At 39.3% G+C, this 17385-nt stretch overlaps 1 protein-coding gene across 1 annotated transcript in view; it reads right to left on the bottom strand.

Annotated features, from left to right (window-relative positions):
• LOC112561692 (vacuolar protein sorting-associated protein 13B-like) overlaps positions 1-15017 on the bottom strand; it is a 40405-nt gene extending 25388 nt beyond the window's left edge. Inside the window, 21 exon segments of the mRNA XM_025234309.1 lie at positions 472-586; positions 2354-2591; positions 2593-2727; positions 3018-3235; positions 3779-4001; positions 4275-4465; positions 5016-5204; positions 5979-6149; positions 6452-6577; positions 6981-7189; positions 7601-7725; positions 8719-8898; positions 9580-9758; positions 10216-10398; positions 10642-10861; positions 11241-11438; positions 11721-11808; positions 12103-12292; positions 12994-13923; positions 14238-14282; positions 14638-15017. Of these exon segments, the coding sequence (XP_025090094.1) occupies positions 472-586; positions 2354-2591; positions 2593-2727; positions 3018-3235; positions 3779-4001; positions 4275-4465; positions 5016-5204; positions 5979-6149; positions 6452-6577; positions 6981-7189; positions 7601-7725; positions 8719-8898; positions 9580-9758; positions 10216-10398; positions 10642-10861; positions 11241-11438; positions 11721-11808; positions 12103-12292; positions 12994-13921 (4106 nt within the window). The 5' untranslated portion in view covers positions 13922-13923; positions 14238-14282; positions 14638-15017.
• Positions 15018-17385: the final 2368 nt, after the last annotated feature.

Here is a 17385-nt window from a genome sequence, read left to right as displayed (position 1 = left end):
AACTAATAAAATTAAGAATGCAGCATGGGAAAGAAGAAACGATAAAATAAATATGCAGGACAGCAATGAGATCTGCCACTGCCATCAAAAGCAAGAGGAAAGCAACTACACTCACCACCATTTTCTTTGCTTGTTTGCCCCAAGGCACTGAATTTACCTCCACTATCAGAGGGGCAATTTACCTCCACTTTTTGCCTGGGTTTGGCCAGCATCATAACTATCATCTGGGATTTAACACAGCATCATAACTACCGTCCTTGTTGATGCATCTGTATCTAAACTTTACTTGAATAAGGTTTGTTTTTAACAAAGCTAACTAAATGCTTCAAGGTAGCGCACATTTCACGACAGCTGAAAGGCACATAGCACAGCTTTCTGTCTGACTGTGGAACCTAGAAATCAAAGAAGACTGCCATCTCTGGCGCACTAATAATCAGTAAATAAAAGGACTAAAAACTGAACAAAACTTACATTTGTCTGTACTTGTGAATGCTGATGCTACCTAGTGACACCTTAAGTTTATGGTAAACTTGGTGCACATCACAAGAAACAGCAAAATCTTCTAGAACCATCTTCACTTGCGAACCTGTTTAAAACAAGAAAATGACTGAATTAAACAATACAAGAACAGAAATCAAGCTCAACTTTTTCAAACACTATTTTCTGAAAACATTAGGGCATAATTTTTTTTCATCTTTGGCTTTACCCTATCACATGACCATAGGAGAATAAAAGGTTACACTAGCTCTTTAACCATTAAAAGCTGTCTATCTGACAACAAGCTAGCATGTTCCATGTGTGCACAGCACTCCATTAGTGAGATGAGCAACTGTCCTCTAACAGATATAAAGGCAAATGCAAAGCCAATACAGCAGTTTTTTTCTTTTGGTTACAGTGGTGTTCACTGGCTCTGCTCTTACCATGTGCGGTACTCAGTCATCTTGGTGGATTGTGTCAAATGTTGTGCTGCTGAGAAAAACAGATGGACTTTTCCCAGACCCCTCGTGCTTCTATTGGCTGCACATCGTGTTACCCTCTTGGGCTTCACCGTGTGATATTTTTGCTGCATCATGTGCCACATTAAGCCACAGGCTGTGCATGCATCCTATAAGAGTGGCTCAGCATTGCCTGTTATTAGTCTTAGCTAGCATAATATTTTGTTGACACTGGCTGACTGGGATTTAGTGCTATCTGCCTCTTCAGATTTGAAAGCTGTTTTGATTTTCCTGGCTTGGGTTTTGACATTCTTTAACTCCATGTCTTATGAGCCTCAGTCATTGGCGCCGTTTCACAGGGTCACAGAAATGGCAGTTTTCCTGTGGGCCCTAACCACTGCAGTAAGGGTCTCTGAGCTTCATGCAGAGTCAGCTGACCTAGTTTTCCTGTGGTTCTGAAAGGATTGCTCTGAGTGGTTGATGATGCATCCAACATTCCTAGCAAAAAAAAAATCAATTGCCGTTGAAGCCTCAGCAACCCCTTGTGATCCAGTCTTTGACAGTCTCTGGAAGGTGCTATCCTGCTTGCCTGCAGGACCCAGTCAATGCTCTCCGCATCTACCTGCTGGCTATTGCGGTTAATTTGGTGGAGTTGAGCTCCTCTGTCTTTTAGGGCTGAAAAGGTGTTACCTCAAACACTGTTGTCCTGGATTAAATGGTAATTAACGATACCTATGTCAATCTTTCACTAACAGGCAACCCAGTTTCTTCATGTGCATGCTGCAACGTGCAGGCAATTGTCACTAGTCTTGTTTTCCATCATTACGTCACCTTGTCAAATCTTATGTCCACAGTAGGCCAGCATTATTTCAACTTTTCGGAAGTTCTTTCTGAGAGACCTTTCCATACCATACACTGCTGCTCTGGCACTGTAAGGGACAGATCTCAATGGCACAACAGCTGATTTCTCTAGTGAGTTGTTTTTTATTTCCCTCTGCCTGATCTCTATTCTCCTATGGTGGTATCATCTGGTACAGTCAAAGAAGAAATATAAGTTTGAGAGTAAATTCTATTCTTCGAGACATACCAGATGATGTCACATCAATGCCCTCTCAACCTTTCTGCTGTTTGGGTGAAGTGTTGGTAAAAAAACAAAAAAAACTGCTGTACTGGCTTGGCATTTTACTTTATAAATTTTACAGGGCCGTTGCTCACCTGACCAGGGAGAGCTTTGCATTCCAGTTACATGCTAGCACAGTGTATAGGATGAGTTTAGTGTTAGAAAATGGTCCTGTCTTAAATGACTCATAAAAACACATTGCATTTTTTTTTTTTTATTATTAGTTAATTTTTGTGTGAAAAAGCCCACATAAATCCAAAGTTCTGATGCTGCTGAAAGCTGTAGCTAAGATATTTACCTTCTTCTATTGTGTGGAGACTGACTGTGCAACGGGGCATCATTAATTGTATCCATGCAGACACTTTCAAGCTGTGGTCACTCAATGTGGATGACATCACATTCAGGCCCTGCACAGGACCTGACTCCTGAGAGACGTCCTCTAACTGATCCCCAGTCAAGGCCTCTGTGTTGTTTCCCAAAAAGGAGGAATCCAGATGATTTTGGCCACTACTACCACTAGCTTGATCTGCACTAAAATCATCAAGAGTGCAAGATGCAGAAAGGGACCCTAACTGTACTGGTTGCAAGTTTATTTAGGATGTGTTGATAAAGCTGCTTCACACTGGTGCTCAAATCCCAGACCAAGCTGGAAATGGCACCACCTAAAGTCACCTGTCCATTGTAAAGAAATCAAGGCATAGCTGAAGTTCTACGTAAGCTTACATATACATGCATACATACCACATGTACATCCACTTATAAGCAAATCTACTTATTATATATGCTCACACACCGAGAGCAAACATACAACCTGCAGCTAGCTTTTAGCACACACAGCTCCCTTAGTACACCATCTGCTAGCTCAGCATATGGCTTATTGATTAATTTACTACAAAGTATAATTATTGCCAACCAGACAAGGGAATGCCATAAAGAGAAAAAGCAGGATAGAAAAAACTGACCTGTTTATGCATGAAGGTGAACTCTGGAGGGGTAATATCCAGGTGTACACAGAGTGCAAGGGAATGAATGGTATCTGAGGTTGGCGGGTCATATTGCACAGTAACACCCACAGTTGATGACAGGTCCATTCCTTCAAGTATGGCCCAACACACTTCATTGGCATGTAAGGAAAAGACATTCCACTGACTCAGATGTACTGTCCATGGCAGCTTGTCACCTACAGATCACAAATGTAAATGTTGCCAAGTGTGGTCTGTGTTTTTTTTTTCAAAAGCATTTATGACATCTTTCATCATTCTCAGACTATTTTCAAAAGATCTTCACATAATTATACATGTTATATATGTGTGTGTTACATTTGATATATATTTATGTTATACATGATGTGTAGGTATATTCCTGTGAAGAGCTCTTTTTACATATGAATAATAATACAAGCATTTCTATAGTGTATTCCTCTGCTGGTAGATGGCACATGAGAGAACAAGAACTTGAAATATAAGTGCAAATGGAACACTTGGTGAACAGTTGACACGTCTTCAACTTATTTTTAACTCCAAGTGACTTTTCTTCCAGAACAAGGCCAGGAGAGTAAAGACTCAGGAGAAAGAACACTTGGGTTACAGAACCTTGACATAAGCAACAACAGACCATTGGGACATATAGTATAGTTTGGGAAGAAAATCTAGCAGATAATGTTCTGACAGCAATGGCATGGGAGAGGAACACTAGTTCCCACTAAATAAAGACATCTTATTACCAAGTAATGACCCATCAAGAGTGGTGACAGGAATATCCTGCAAGACAGGAATGAAGGAAGCAGCTACACTGCGCACAGTGATGGCAGGCAGACAAATCACCAGAACATCCGCCACCTGTCCACTTTTCCATGATGACCAGATATTGCTGGCAATGTCCACACTTGGCTCTTTCAGCCTCACTGATGTCTTGGGCGCAAAGATGCAGCTACTCTGTATGTCGACCTGACAGTAAACAACACACATTGAGAACCTAGTACTTAAACACAAATTTACAAATAAATGTACTTTAATATTCTCCTGCTTTATTATTTGGGCAGTTACAATATTTTCTCTTTATTTAATCCCGCCAGTAACTTTTTCCTTGGTCTAATTACATCAATACAAATGCAATCTTTTTGCAGACTTACCAGATGAAATGACAGGAGTATCATTACCATTACCTTCTATTCTCATTTATTAACAGCGAAGAAGAAACAATGGCAGCAGCAGACACACCTGGACCTGCAGCATGCGAAGAAGGGGGAAAAGCTGGCACAGTGTTCGACCCAGGCCTTCCTGTGTGTCACCACTTGTTTTGTCAGAACTATGGTCTGGGAAGGATGAAGGTGCTTTTGACATAGCTTGTGATTCGGAATGCACCCTTGAGGTATTTGGGACTGTGTGTGAACTACTGGATCTCACTGACACTGTCAAGTACGACAAAAAGAAGGAATGCATTTGAAAGCAATGTGAAAACAATTTCTATGGAAAAGAGTTGCTACTTAAAAAGTCTTCTTAACACACTCACAGCAATGTGACAAAATCGCAGCAATGTTACACAATGTTATGCATGAGAAGAGTGCACAACACTTGGTGATGCATCATAAGGGTTTGAGACAATTTTGAATTTTTTGCTCATGGACTTCTAATGGTACAAGAGGTAACTGGTGCAATCAAAGCCCAAATACCTTTCTTTCAATTTCATGTTGAATGGCAGAAAAAAAGAAAAATTAATATTTCATGTAAATTACTCTTCTTTGAAACTTACCCGATGATATGATCATAGGAAATTTACTACCATTTACATCATCAGCCATCGAACAATTTAAAATCAAATAGTGTATCTTTAGCCATAGACCTATCTCTGCAAACTTGCAAGATAAACTAGACAATATCGTTAACACATTGCATTGTATCTTTTGAAGATGTTTCTCTCATCCGTATTCACCAAATACAAATTCTCTCCAAAACACTTACGTCTAGAACCATCTACTTGAAGAGGTGAGGTCGCCTGAACAAGAGAGAGATCCAGTGCTGCAACTGGCTTGTTGCTGTTGGCTGCAGGAGTCTGCTGGTATTGTGGAACATAAGCAAACCAGTCCAGCAAGCCAGGATCCAAACAGATAGCCAGTCCCTCCAGCCTGATAACCACTACTGCTGGAGCAGCTACATGAAACAAGCAGCCATCATTCAACACAATGCATCAACATTCGGCTATAGGCTATGAAATTATCCTGATCTGTATAATGATCTAAGAATGGTCTAGAAATCAGCAAATTTTCAAACAAGACAGGTACTGCTTTTACTAACTGGTGTACGCTGGACAGTGGGGCCTAGCACATCTTAACAGCCTCCTCCATTGATGAACCCACATGGTGAAATCTCGCAGTAATTAAAATGCTTTCCATGTGGGGCTCTAGTGTGTTTTAAGAATGCTGGTCTTTACATAAGCGATAACCAGAAAGTAATGTAATAAAGGGGTGAAAACTAGACTGGAATTTAATAATAAAGACTGGATTGTAATGAAAAATTTAAAAACTGGACTGAAATAACAGGACAAAGACTGTAGGAAAAGCTATTATAAAGTGGTATCAATGTGATTATGATGCTAGTTGATATGATGTGGTTATGAAATGGCAATGAAGTCGCTGCTGTCTTAACTCTTGTAATGTGGTGTTTGTGGACACGTTCTAGTATTAGCTTTAAGTTATTCTATGATATGGTATAATCATCATAATCATGATGTCCTAATTACTCTTACGCAGCTTCACTGTTGCTGTATGACCTTAAGCAGCTTTCATTTAACTGTTAAGATTTAACAGCAACCTTCCCAACACACAAACAGACATTATTAAGTGTGTGCATATATATATATGTAGACACACATATAAACATATGTATGTGAACAAGCAATTCAAGAAGTAAACATGCAAGAATTACCCTCAGCAATGATTGTGTGTTGTGGTTTCTGCAGAAGGAAGGCAAAGCAGTCAACAGAGTCACCTACACAGGCAGGAGTACCAGCCTCAAAAACAGCCTTGTTGGCTGCCTTGCTGGCATTAACAGGGCCATACAGCAATGGCAGGATGGATGTCGATTCATTCTCATCACCTACAAAGAGCATCAGCAAATGCAATCAGCATAAAAGAATAGCTCAGTGCTGTTTATAGTAGATATTCTCTTGTTGTTGAAAGAGATCATAAGTGCCGTAGTTGGTATTATGATGGACATTCTTTAGATATTATATTTTTATTGTATTATATTTAGTGCTATAATTGATATCATAATGGATGTTCTCTACATATTATAATTGCTGTAATTTGTATTATAATACACATTTTCTAGATATTATAACAATGTCCAGGCTCACTATAAACTGAACATATAAGTGATGTTATTTTGGACAAACTTACCTGGTAGGTACAACATGAGCTGGATGGAGGACAGGCTGCCTGTACAGGCAGTTACAAGTGGAGAGGAACAAACACGTAGTTCTATACTTGTTACTGTCAGCTCAAGCATAGGAGAAGCACCTGTCCCTGCAGCACACACAGAGAGGAAACAGGTGGATGATTTTTAAAAATCACAGGATGGGATAAAATTTATGCCTCTATAATGTCCAGTTTCTGTAATCTCTTGAACTGGACTGAGGATAATAATTACGACCCTGGCCTACAGATAGTGAATACATACTTTTCCCCTACTGCAAACCTGACCCAGAGGATACCTAACTCCACTGCTGGCAGTGAAGGAGAAGAAATAGACATCATCCTCAGGAAAGCTGAACATGAGATATTGAGTGAGATTATTAACACCTCACTCCCCGATGATCAAAGGATTACTTTTACCTTTTTCTTCTTGACCTATCACAGCCTTACAAATATTACAGAGTTGTAGATATTCTGTAGATATATCCTATTCGCAGTACTGATCAGAACAGACCTGGATCTGGAAATAGATCCTGATGCTGTACTTCAAAATTGTGTGATGGATTCAGATGCCACTGCTGCTTCATTTGTTGCTGTTGCTGCTGCTGTTGTGTCCATGAAGACAAAAGCTGTACAGCTGCCATCAGACTCACTTTTGACAGGGTCAGGCTGACCTGAGGTATTTCACAGCTTCTTTCCCACAGTGGCAGATGAGAATTATTCCTGTCACATTATGGTCAGAAAACAAAAAGGTCAGCTTTTGTAAGGTTTATAAACTATTATTTATTTCACTTATTTATTTTGAAAGTAATTGTGAACTTGAAATAGGAATCTCCCACAAAAGATTTATATAGCGCATACTCACATGCATGCTCTTAGTGCTTAAGAACAAGAATGAGACATGGGCAACATATGAGGGACAGAAAAGCAAGCAAAAACATATGAACGATGGAAGGATAAACAACAGTACTGATGACAAATAAAAGACAATATAAAAAAAACTTAAAAAGGATTCAAGTAACAATGACTGAGAGTATTATGATTTTGAGGCAAGCAAAGAACCATGGTGTTTACTAAAAAGCCCATGTTTATTACAGAGTTGTTCTTTAGCTTCAGCACAATCTTAGTACATACCACATGTGTGGCATGACCAGACTTCGTGAATAGAAAGCTGCACTATAAGGAGGCAGAAGTTTGATAGGCTGAGTAGCTATGGTACTTGGATCAGTCTTGCTCAGGGCAGCCTGCAGACTGAAGACCTGCAACACACCATTTGAAGCTGTTGACACTCACACCAACAGAAATCCTAAGAAATCCTCAACCACAGCATCACAGAAAGAACAAAACTATTTAGATTACTCAACCTTTGTTTATTTACGAAATCCTTAAATAAATGGATCACTTGAGATTTCTTAGAAAAATACCATTTTTAGTGGTAAAATTTCTTTCTTCAAGTACTTACTACATGACATGATCATGTGGAGATCACCCTCTACCTCAAATCCAGGTGTCCAAGCCTGTTCCAGTCAAATAACCACTGAACAGTAGGACATGAAATCAGTTCAGTACCCCTCCCATCCTCACCTGTCATGCTAGTGAGCACTCAACTCCAGTTTTTGGCCTGGACTGAGTCTGGAACCCACTGCAGGGAGGCGGGAGGGAGCTAGCTGTCATGGCATCTGGTAAGTGCTTGAAGAAAGAAATTTTACCACTAAAAATAGTATTTCTTCTTTGCACTGTACCAGATGATATGTATATATGGAGGCTAGCAGGTGGACAACAAATGAACACACCCAAAATCCAGCCTGTCTGTAGGCTGTGAAGCAGCCTTTATTGCGTTAATGAAAGCTGCCTTTGGGCCAGCCCACTAGGCCATCACACCTGTTCCATGATGTGCTGCCAAGCCATGCTGTGCTGCTGAACTGATTTCATGTCCTACTGTTCTGTGGTCAATTGACTGGAACAGGTTGGACAGCTGTATTTGAGGTAGCTAAAGGGTGATCTCCACAGTCATGTCACCTGGTACAGTATGAAGAAAATGCAAATGAAAATTGTTTTTGGCTTAAAAGATTAGGGAAAGCTTTCAAGAAAAGTGGACTGTAGGACACTAGATGTCTACTGTTTTTTCCTTATCAGCATCATTGCCAGTCACTTCTGAAGATGAAACTAGCCACCATTTTATCCTGAAAAACATTGAGAGAGCAGGCTAAATGAAAATCTTTCTTGATGCTGAAGTGTTGCAAGCACAGTACCTTGAGCTGGGTATGAGAGTGGCAGTGGTACATGAGATTGCTTGAAGGTCCAGCAATGTTACTGACGAGTCTAGCCAGCCTGCCAGGGTACATGGGTGTCACTATCTGCATGTCAAATCGATCAGCAGACACTTTTGCCTCCAGCCAGTCAACAGTGCCTTTCATTCTGACCTGGTCACTCTGTGACAAGACATAAGCTATTAGTTGCACCATAAACACAAGACAGTCATCTCTTGGACTGTAATTGTAAGAAGTTGCAATCTCTGTGAGAAAAATTGATGATGGTATTAATGATAACAAAGATAAGATCGCTAAACATTATGTAGATCTTAACACAATGTATATGGATTCCTTGGTTTAAGAATGCTATAGCATGCCGATTCCTCAAGTCCTGAATATGTTATTTGGATTTTGTACATTTTCTGTCATTATATTAATCTTTACTGATGTGAGCACAATTATGTGTTAAAACAGTTTCAGTAGTAGAATACCATACACATCTCTCAACTAGATCAAGACACAATTGTTGTGTATGTCAGCACAGATATATGGCACGAAGACAAATCAGATATCTGCACCTACTTACCATACATACTTTGTCACAACTTCTAATGTCCCAGCCTTCAGCTTCCCACCTCATACCAGGACATGAGACTTACTGAGTCCTTGATATACATTCTAGTATGTCAGAAAATGAGACTTACTGAGCTCGATATACATGCAAGTATGTTGGGAAGAAAGTTCAATAAAACAAAGGGGCATCTGGTATACATGCATGCCCAGTAATGTGTGAGTGCATATTTATTGTTATCTGACTTAACTTTTCTCCTCAAACTAGACCTTTATATTACAGGACTATACCTTATCTTTAACACCACGTGTTGAATATGCTTTGGTAGCAACATTGCATTCAGGGTGATTAGCTGCCAACACAATGACTGAGGGCTTGAGCAAAGTCAGATGATATGAGCAAGTAGGTAGAAACTCTTCCAATTCTTTCACCTGGTTTTCTGTCAGTGGCAATCGCTGCTCCTCACCATCTATTCACACAAATATTGTCATTATAAATTTTGTTCACTGACATATCCATGTCAGGCTCTTAAGAACAAAATACAGGGTGTCAAGAATATGCACCCACAAAGAACACAAAGAAATAAACAGCGACATTAGTTGTCACTTGTCTGCAGGTAACATGCACATTATGGTTTTGTAAGTAACTCAAATGCATTACATCATTGTCAGACTATAACAATTCCTCTTGTATATCATCCATCATCATGTCAAATGCTTGAATCATGAATCATTGAATCAAAGAAATTATTATGCCAACAGCTGTATCATGTCAGCACTTAAGTACCTTATGTGTCAGACCACAGCTATGTTGTCAACCATCCATAGTAAATCTTAACCACCTTCAATGCCATAAAATCAGATTGCAACAACATATTTAGCTCTTCATTTTGCATCCATAGTTAATCAGAATTTCCGATGCCTTACAAGCTTTAGGTCTTTTATATGGCTCATAGTGATGATCACATGCACAAGCAAGAAACTTCTGAATACGATGAACAGCTGACGATGTGACATAAATGTGACTTTGCCCAAAGGTGAACCGGTATATTGACTGCTCTCGATCAAACAAGCTGGAGTCCTCTAGTTCAGCATCAGAAGAACTGCTTGCTGTACAAACAAAACAATAGATCAGTTAAACCTAAATAAGTACCACACTATAACCAAAGAGTTAGCTGTCAAACAAAATAAAAACTAACAAATAAGTCACACTCATAGTGAACATAAGAAACACTAATAGTGATCCATGACACATTCACAATGCCTCCCCCGTCCCACATGCTAAAAATAACTGTCATATATTCACAGTAAGCTGTCACATACACTTTCAGTGACCAGTTCTACTACACTTACAGTGACCAGTGTCAGGCAGATCCAGAGTGCTGATGTAGTCAAACCAGAAAGCTCTAAATCTTTGGAGACCATAGCTCTCTGTGTACTTCTGCATATGCTCTTCAATGTTCAGCACAAACTGATGTTTCTCCCCTCGAGTTCCACAATAGGAATCAAAGAGGGAGCCTCTTGTGTAGTATCCCTCATTACTGCTGTCTTCTCCACACACCAGAATCTCTGGCTGAATGCAAGTAAAATTCAAGCATGTTTTAAGAGTGCTTGCGACCAGGCATTTGTAATGTATTGGACAAATCACGTTAAACGACATCTTAGTTTTTTAAACACAAAACCAAAATTGCATTTTTTTTCTTTACTCTTTCCCAGTGCAATAAAATTTTTTTAAAACTGAATAATATAGACTACAGAATATAACAGCAATGTTTTCTTTCTTAAGACTCTTCTAACTTAAGACCTGATTCTGGCAGGTCCACTGTGCTGGCAAAATTGAAATATACAAAAGCCTGAACCTGACAAAATGACAGTGATAAGAAGCAGCCATCCCTACATGTGCTCTACCTTATCATTACCAAATTTTTCCTTTGAAAAAAAAAAAGCCATACATTTGATGATCCTTTATCTCTTGATCCACAGATGCAGGGACCGACAGTACTAAGGGCAAAGTGGGTGATGCCAAACTGTGTGTCAAAGAATGTTGAGCCTTTCATTAACACTTCCAGGGCCAAGCCAGTCGACTCCAGCACCAAAATAGGGTGAAAAGTCAGCTTGAGGTTCCCAGATACCCGGACTTGCTCTGTCAGCTAATTGAAGGGTTATGGCTTATCAACACATTTGAAAAATAAAGTGTAATACCTCATGCCATTCCAGTACAGAACATTAATATAAAATTTCCTTATAAATGTCAATATCTCATCATGTCAACATATCTCCTAAATACCTTCTAATTTTCAGTCAAAGCTTCTAAATAAAGTTCAAGTCTGTAAGGCTTTATTCCAAAATCAGCTGTTTCATTTTCTGGGCAAAAAATTTGCTTTTAACGTTATAACCTGAGTGATGTTTCTTCATATGACTTGAAGACATACACAGATTTGCTGAACTGAGCCACACTCAGTTACAAATACTACTTGCAAGCAACAGAACTCTTCAGTATAGCAATTTTCTTCTGCATTCCTAGTGGCAGGTGAGAATGCTGATATTTGATGGCTTTCATTTTGAAAATTAAGCATAATTACGTACTCATATTTTGGGAATTATTATTTTAAAATGAACCTAATCTGATCATAAAGAAAAAAAATGTTGCATTCATGTTTGTTGTCCTTTAAATTCAGATGTTTGTTGTTTTTTTTCCTATCGTATCCAAATCTAACTGCAGAGATGCATGCAACAAATAAATTAAATTAAAACAGGTTTATCTTTAGTTATAGGAAATAAATGCACATGTTCAGAGGATGACTGAATCATCACCTTGAAGGTAACAGTGAAGCGCTTGATGTAGAATCCAACTGCAAACACCGGGGTGTAGGTTGTGAAGTAGCAGAATGCATCTTCTCATCATCTTCATCCAGCAAAATTTGAGGAACCATGGACCACATCCATGCTGCCCAGCCAACATTCTCCCCATCTCCTGCTGTCTGTTCTTCATCGCCATATTGGGCTGTAATTAAACATACATTCAGTAGTCTTGGTGACCTCTGTTTTACAACTAGGGGTAAGGAAATTTTTTTTCTGCCAAGCGCCATATGGATATTTATAACATCATTCACAGGTCATACATTATCAACTTAAAAATGAGCCTGCTATATTTGGTAGTCGTATTTTTGCTACAGTGTGTTAACACTTTTGCAATACTAGCCTGCTTGGAACTGACTGTCCTCTGAGTCAGAGGGCAGCTGTAAAGAAACACACATGTCTGTCCTGTCATGTATTTGTATGAGTCCTGTCTTGTAATGGACATTCCTTGCTTGTTCCTCAAAACTTATAGTATTATGATTCACTTAATATGAAAAAAGCTACTTGATTTATTGAATTTTGAGTCCCACCTGCGGTTGCCTTGTCAGGGCCAGACCAAAAATATAAGGCCTGTAGGCTGGATACTCCCTACCCATGGTTTATAATATAGCTAAATCCATATTACACAATAACATTTTACAAACTCAGAGTCGACACACATTATATTGTGCCTTGTGGGAGACCTGGCTACTCTTAATGCTAATTATATTCTTGTAAAAATTATCCAAGTAACAAATATCTACTTTTTAACTGCTTTCCACGTTGTTCGGGTAGTCACAGACTAGCTACTACTTATCTGAAGACTATGCCCCTTTATTAGCAATGCTAGAAAATCTAGGCTCATACCGAAGGATGGAAGTTCTGTCGCATTTGTCTTGGTAGGACTTCCAGGCAACTCACTGATTCTTGAGGGTATGTCCAGGTAACCAAAGTACAGAGCCATGAAAAGCTCTATAAGACGAATAAACATAGGCAACTGTGTGTCTGTTATCAAACACTCCAGCTTTTCAGAGAGGATATTTAAACGAGTAACACATGGGAATTTGGCATGCAAAGAGTCATATGCCATGTGCAGGCGACACATAACAAAGCAACGATACAGCATAGGCTCTTGATAGTTATCAATGCGTCCATCTGAACTTGATTTATCTAAGCATACAGTTAGGTCTGAAAAGTTGATTACTTTCCTTAGAACTAAATCTTCAGGTGTAACATCAATGAACGCTCTTTTCCAAGTCTGATCACAGCTGTAGCTTTCTGCTGACTTCACATTCATTGAAAAAACAATGTCATCCTCAACAAATTTGATGATGAGATTGTTGACAATGAAGCTCATGTTGTTCACCATGCGATTAACAATGCTTTGTAAATAGCCAGGTGGTAGTTCCTCTGTAGTCTGGCGCTTTACTTTCTTTTTGATGCGTCCTGTTGTAGCCATTTTTCCTGAAGAGTCGCTGGCAACTGAAGTGACAGTTTCTTCATAGGCTGTATCACGAACCTTTAAGATGCATTCCACTGTGTTGATGGTGACCACTATGGGCTCAGAGCCTAACTTTGTCCATGGCACGTGGAGACGTAGCTCATGGATGTGGCCACTGCTGAAAGTGATAGGCAGCTGCAAAATCTTCTCTAGCACATCCAGGCGCAGGTCCAGATTATATAAAACCGCATCTCCACCCCATAAGCTTAGCTGTAGGTCCTCTGGTCGCAGTTTGACATACTGATCCAGATAGCCCATTAGAAGGGGTGTGATGTATGATTCAAGCTTGAACATGTCTACAATCAAATATTAAAACACAAGTATGTTAGCTAGCTGGTCATTTGGAGTTACCATTACATGTTTGTGAAATTAAAAAATATTAAATGTTAGAAAAAAGTGAGCACACAATTATCTTATTAGCTATTTTATTTTAAAAAATCTATGTTCAAGGTTCATTTAATTCATTCCAAAAAAGAGTGCTGTTCACAAAAGACATTAACTGTTAAGCAAAGATAAATTTGCACAGTACTGCAAAGAGGTCTAATTTGGTTTTGAGAATTTTCAATCTTTGAAGTTACAGCCTCTTCATCCATCTGTCACCTTTAAATACCTGATGCTGTAGGTGTTAACCAAGCACAGTTCTGTTACACTGGTCCTTAAAACAAACAAACAAAAAAATCTGTAAAGTTGCGAAAACATGGCCCCACATCACTTATTTGAAATATTTTTTTTAATATAATAGGAATTTAAAAAAATAAATTACGCGTAAAAAATACACGGTTGTATGAAATTTTAATATAAGTAGCACTCAAAGTGGCAGACCCGCCTGTCAACTTATAACTAAAAATCTTACTTTTATTAAAATCTCAGCTGTCTCTGGCAGGGGCCGTTTTGTCATCATAGTAAATTTATGACTGCCATTGCCAAATAACTTATGATGTTGAGACACAAATGTCAATTTACAAAATTGCATCACAGTTTATTAATTGAATCATTATATTTGTGCATACTTTATGAAACTTTTGCTTTTTGTTGGAAGCTTCAGCTCCTTTCGGGACAAAACTTCGGCACTAAGAAAACAAGAGAGACCGCAGAAATCGCGCTCCTTTATTAATCCTTAATGTACAGCACACGGAGCTCGTTTAAAGTGGTTTTTGTTGTCGGTGTTGACACCAAAATATACTGTAAACGATACACAAATGTCCACAAAAAAATCTCCCTGCGCCTCTGTGTGTAGCCTCCACTTTAAGACAATCATTGCCAAATTGTTTGATGTATTAAGTTTAATTCCATCATACATAATAAATGAGTTTAATGCCTTGAGCTACGAGAACAGTTTGGTTTCCTCTGCACAGCAGTTGATATTGTACACCCCTCACAGTGATGTGTAGCTTTTGCCACGCGTACAAGGCGGGACCGAGCTATTTGAGAATTTCATTTTTCCCAGCGGAAGTGGCTGTTTCACCTCAAGTGCAAGGGGTGACAAAGATGCATTAGGTAGGGTAATAAACTCGAAGTAGAGGGGTCAGGGTATCACATTGCAACTACAAAAAACAAGACGGTTTTCCTCAAGTTTCCCATTTTTCCTAGGGGGAAACGACTTTTGATTCCAAACTGCAATCCCTGGAGGACTAAAACAAAAAACCTCTGCGCTTTATATGTTGCTTGGTGTTCACAGCTGAGGTTTGTTTTCTTTAAGTTAATCTGGTCTTAATCTCATTGTTCATCAATTAAAGTGCATCTTAGTCTGAGCTTGGCTCTTTTCCTCGATATATGAGTTACTCAGTAATTTGTCCCTTGACTGGTACCAGTCGTTGGGGGTGGGGGTGGGGGACTACAAGTGTGGCAACCGTGCTTCGCAGTCTTTGGTTTTTGTGTTCCTTGTACGAGAATAGGAGTAGCTGCCTCAGGCACTTGCTCTCGAATGCCGGGATCCTCCTCTTCGTATTGGCAGGAGCGGCGCACTACAAGGGATGTGGTAGACCCTGTCTAGCATAGCCATTGCTGCTGTTGCGATTCAGATATATCTGTCGTGGAGCTGCCGTCCTCGGAGAGGGAGGCGATAAAGTACTTAAAGCTTCTTCCCTCTTCAAGTCGTATCCCGTTCATGTAGATCTCTGGTTTGCTGCTGCCAATGATCATAACTTTGCTCCATTCCATATGCATTCTGTCAGTCTGCTGGTAAGATCTTGGAGCTGTATGTTTGGGGACCTGGCAAAAAAGGGGGAGCAAGGTGGGATGTTTGACCATTGACAAATACAGTCTGGATCCGATCAGTTACCTATTGCCGATCCATAAATTCCATAGTGGATGTTGTCTTTGAAGAAGAAAAGAGTCGTCGATAGTATTGATTGCAACAGACAGGTCAAGTAGAAACATTACTGTCAAGGGCAAATAATATGTCTGTGGTTAGTTTCATTAGAGTAATTTCAGTACTGTGAAAAGGTCAATATGCCGAGCCTGAGAGATGTGGTATTCCCATAAGCCCAGACCTGTGTCAAAACCACTTTTTTGATTATCTTGGAGAGAAAAGGCAAGTTTCAAATAATAATATGTTTATTTGTATAGAGCTTTTTCCCCACCATTAAAGACAGGACGGGCTCAAAGCGCTTTACTAAAAAGAAAAACACACAAACATAATAAGAATGGATGGTCTCAGAAACAGTTTTAGAATTACTGTATATTAGTGACCTTCATCTATCACAGTCTATAGCTGATAGGCCCAAGCAACACTGTCAAACTGCATGATGACCACTTCTGATGATGATGACTCATTGATGTTAAGAGTGACTGTCATCTTGTTTTCTGACAGTGGTGGGAAGGTGATGTCATAAGGCTGACTTACTGGTGGAGAACGAGACAATTGAGACTTGGAACAAGCACAATGCTTTGTTACTGATTTGTCTGACATAACTTTTGTCTTTCTTTAGCCTCTTGTCACTCTTGAATCTAGGAACTTTACCAGCTACTAATTTTAAGAACAACATAAGTGCTGTAGTCAGGTCACGGAGAAGTGCGGACATAAGACACAAGTACAGCAGTCAGTTCAAAGGCCTTTTTCAACATTAGCATCAGTCAGATTAGTCTGAGCGGCATATTTCACTGAGTTTCCTGGAGATACATGATGTCAATCATTGCAGACTGGTCTGTACAGGCAAAGCATGCTATGATAGCTTGACATTCTGAAGCAGTTGGAGGCAATCAGTGTTTGAAGTCTACACTGCCAATAAACAGATCTATGTAATGGCAAGATGACACAGATGTGATAGTAGAAATAAAATGCTACAGGAAAAGATGAAAAGTGGCGCAGACACAAAAATCCATCCAAGAAAGTAGCAAATATGTAACAGATGTACTGATGAGAATTAGACACAAAACTTCACGCAGATCAACTAACAAATATGAAATTGACGGAGGCGAAACTGGGTGATAGTTGTTAAAAACATTGACATCAAGCATAGACGTCTTAAGAAGGGGCCTTTTTAAACAAAGATGGGAAAACACCTGTTTACAAACTGATATTAACCCTTAGAGCCCAATGAGCCATGATTTTGGTGTTACTGGGGAAGGCGATTTTTATTACTTTTATTGCAAAGTTCAAGCTTTCTCCTTTCCAAAAATGTATAGGTTTCTTGGTCTAAAGTTTACCTGAGAGCAACAGTTATAACAAATTTCACCCACTATCGTCTTCACAGTCTTCAGTTATTAGCCAGTCTTTGCTTTTATGCAGTGCTAAGAGGGTTAATGACCTGCACTAT

Source organism: Pomacea canaliculata, linkage group LG4 (assembly GCF_003073045.1).
Source record: "Pomacea canaliculata isolate SZHN2017 linkage group LG4, ASM307304v1, whole genome shotgun sequence".
NCBI classification, from domain to species: Eukaryota; Metazoa; Mollusca; class Gastropoda; order Architaenioglossa; family Ampullariidae; genus Pomacea; species Pomacea canaliculata.
Note: the sequence above shows the minus strand (reverse complement) of the source record. Positions and strands in the feature narration are given on the sequence as shown.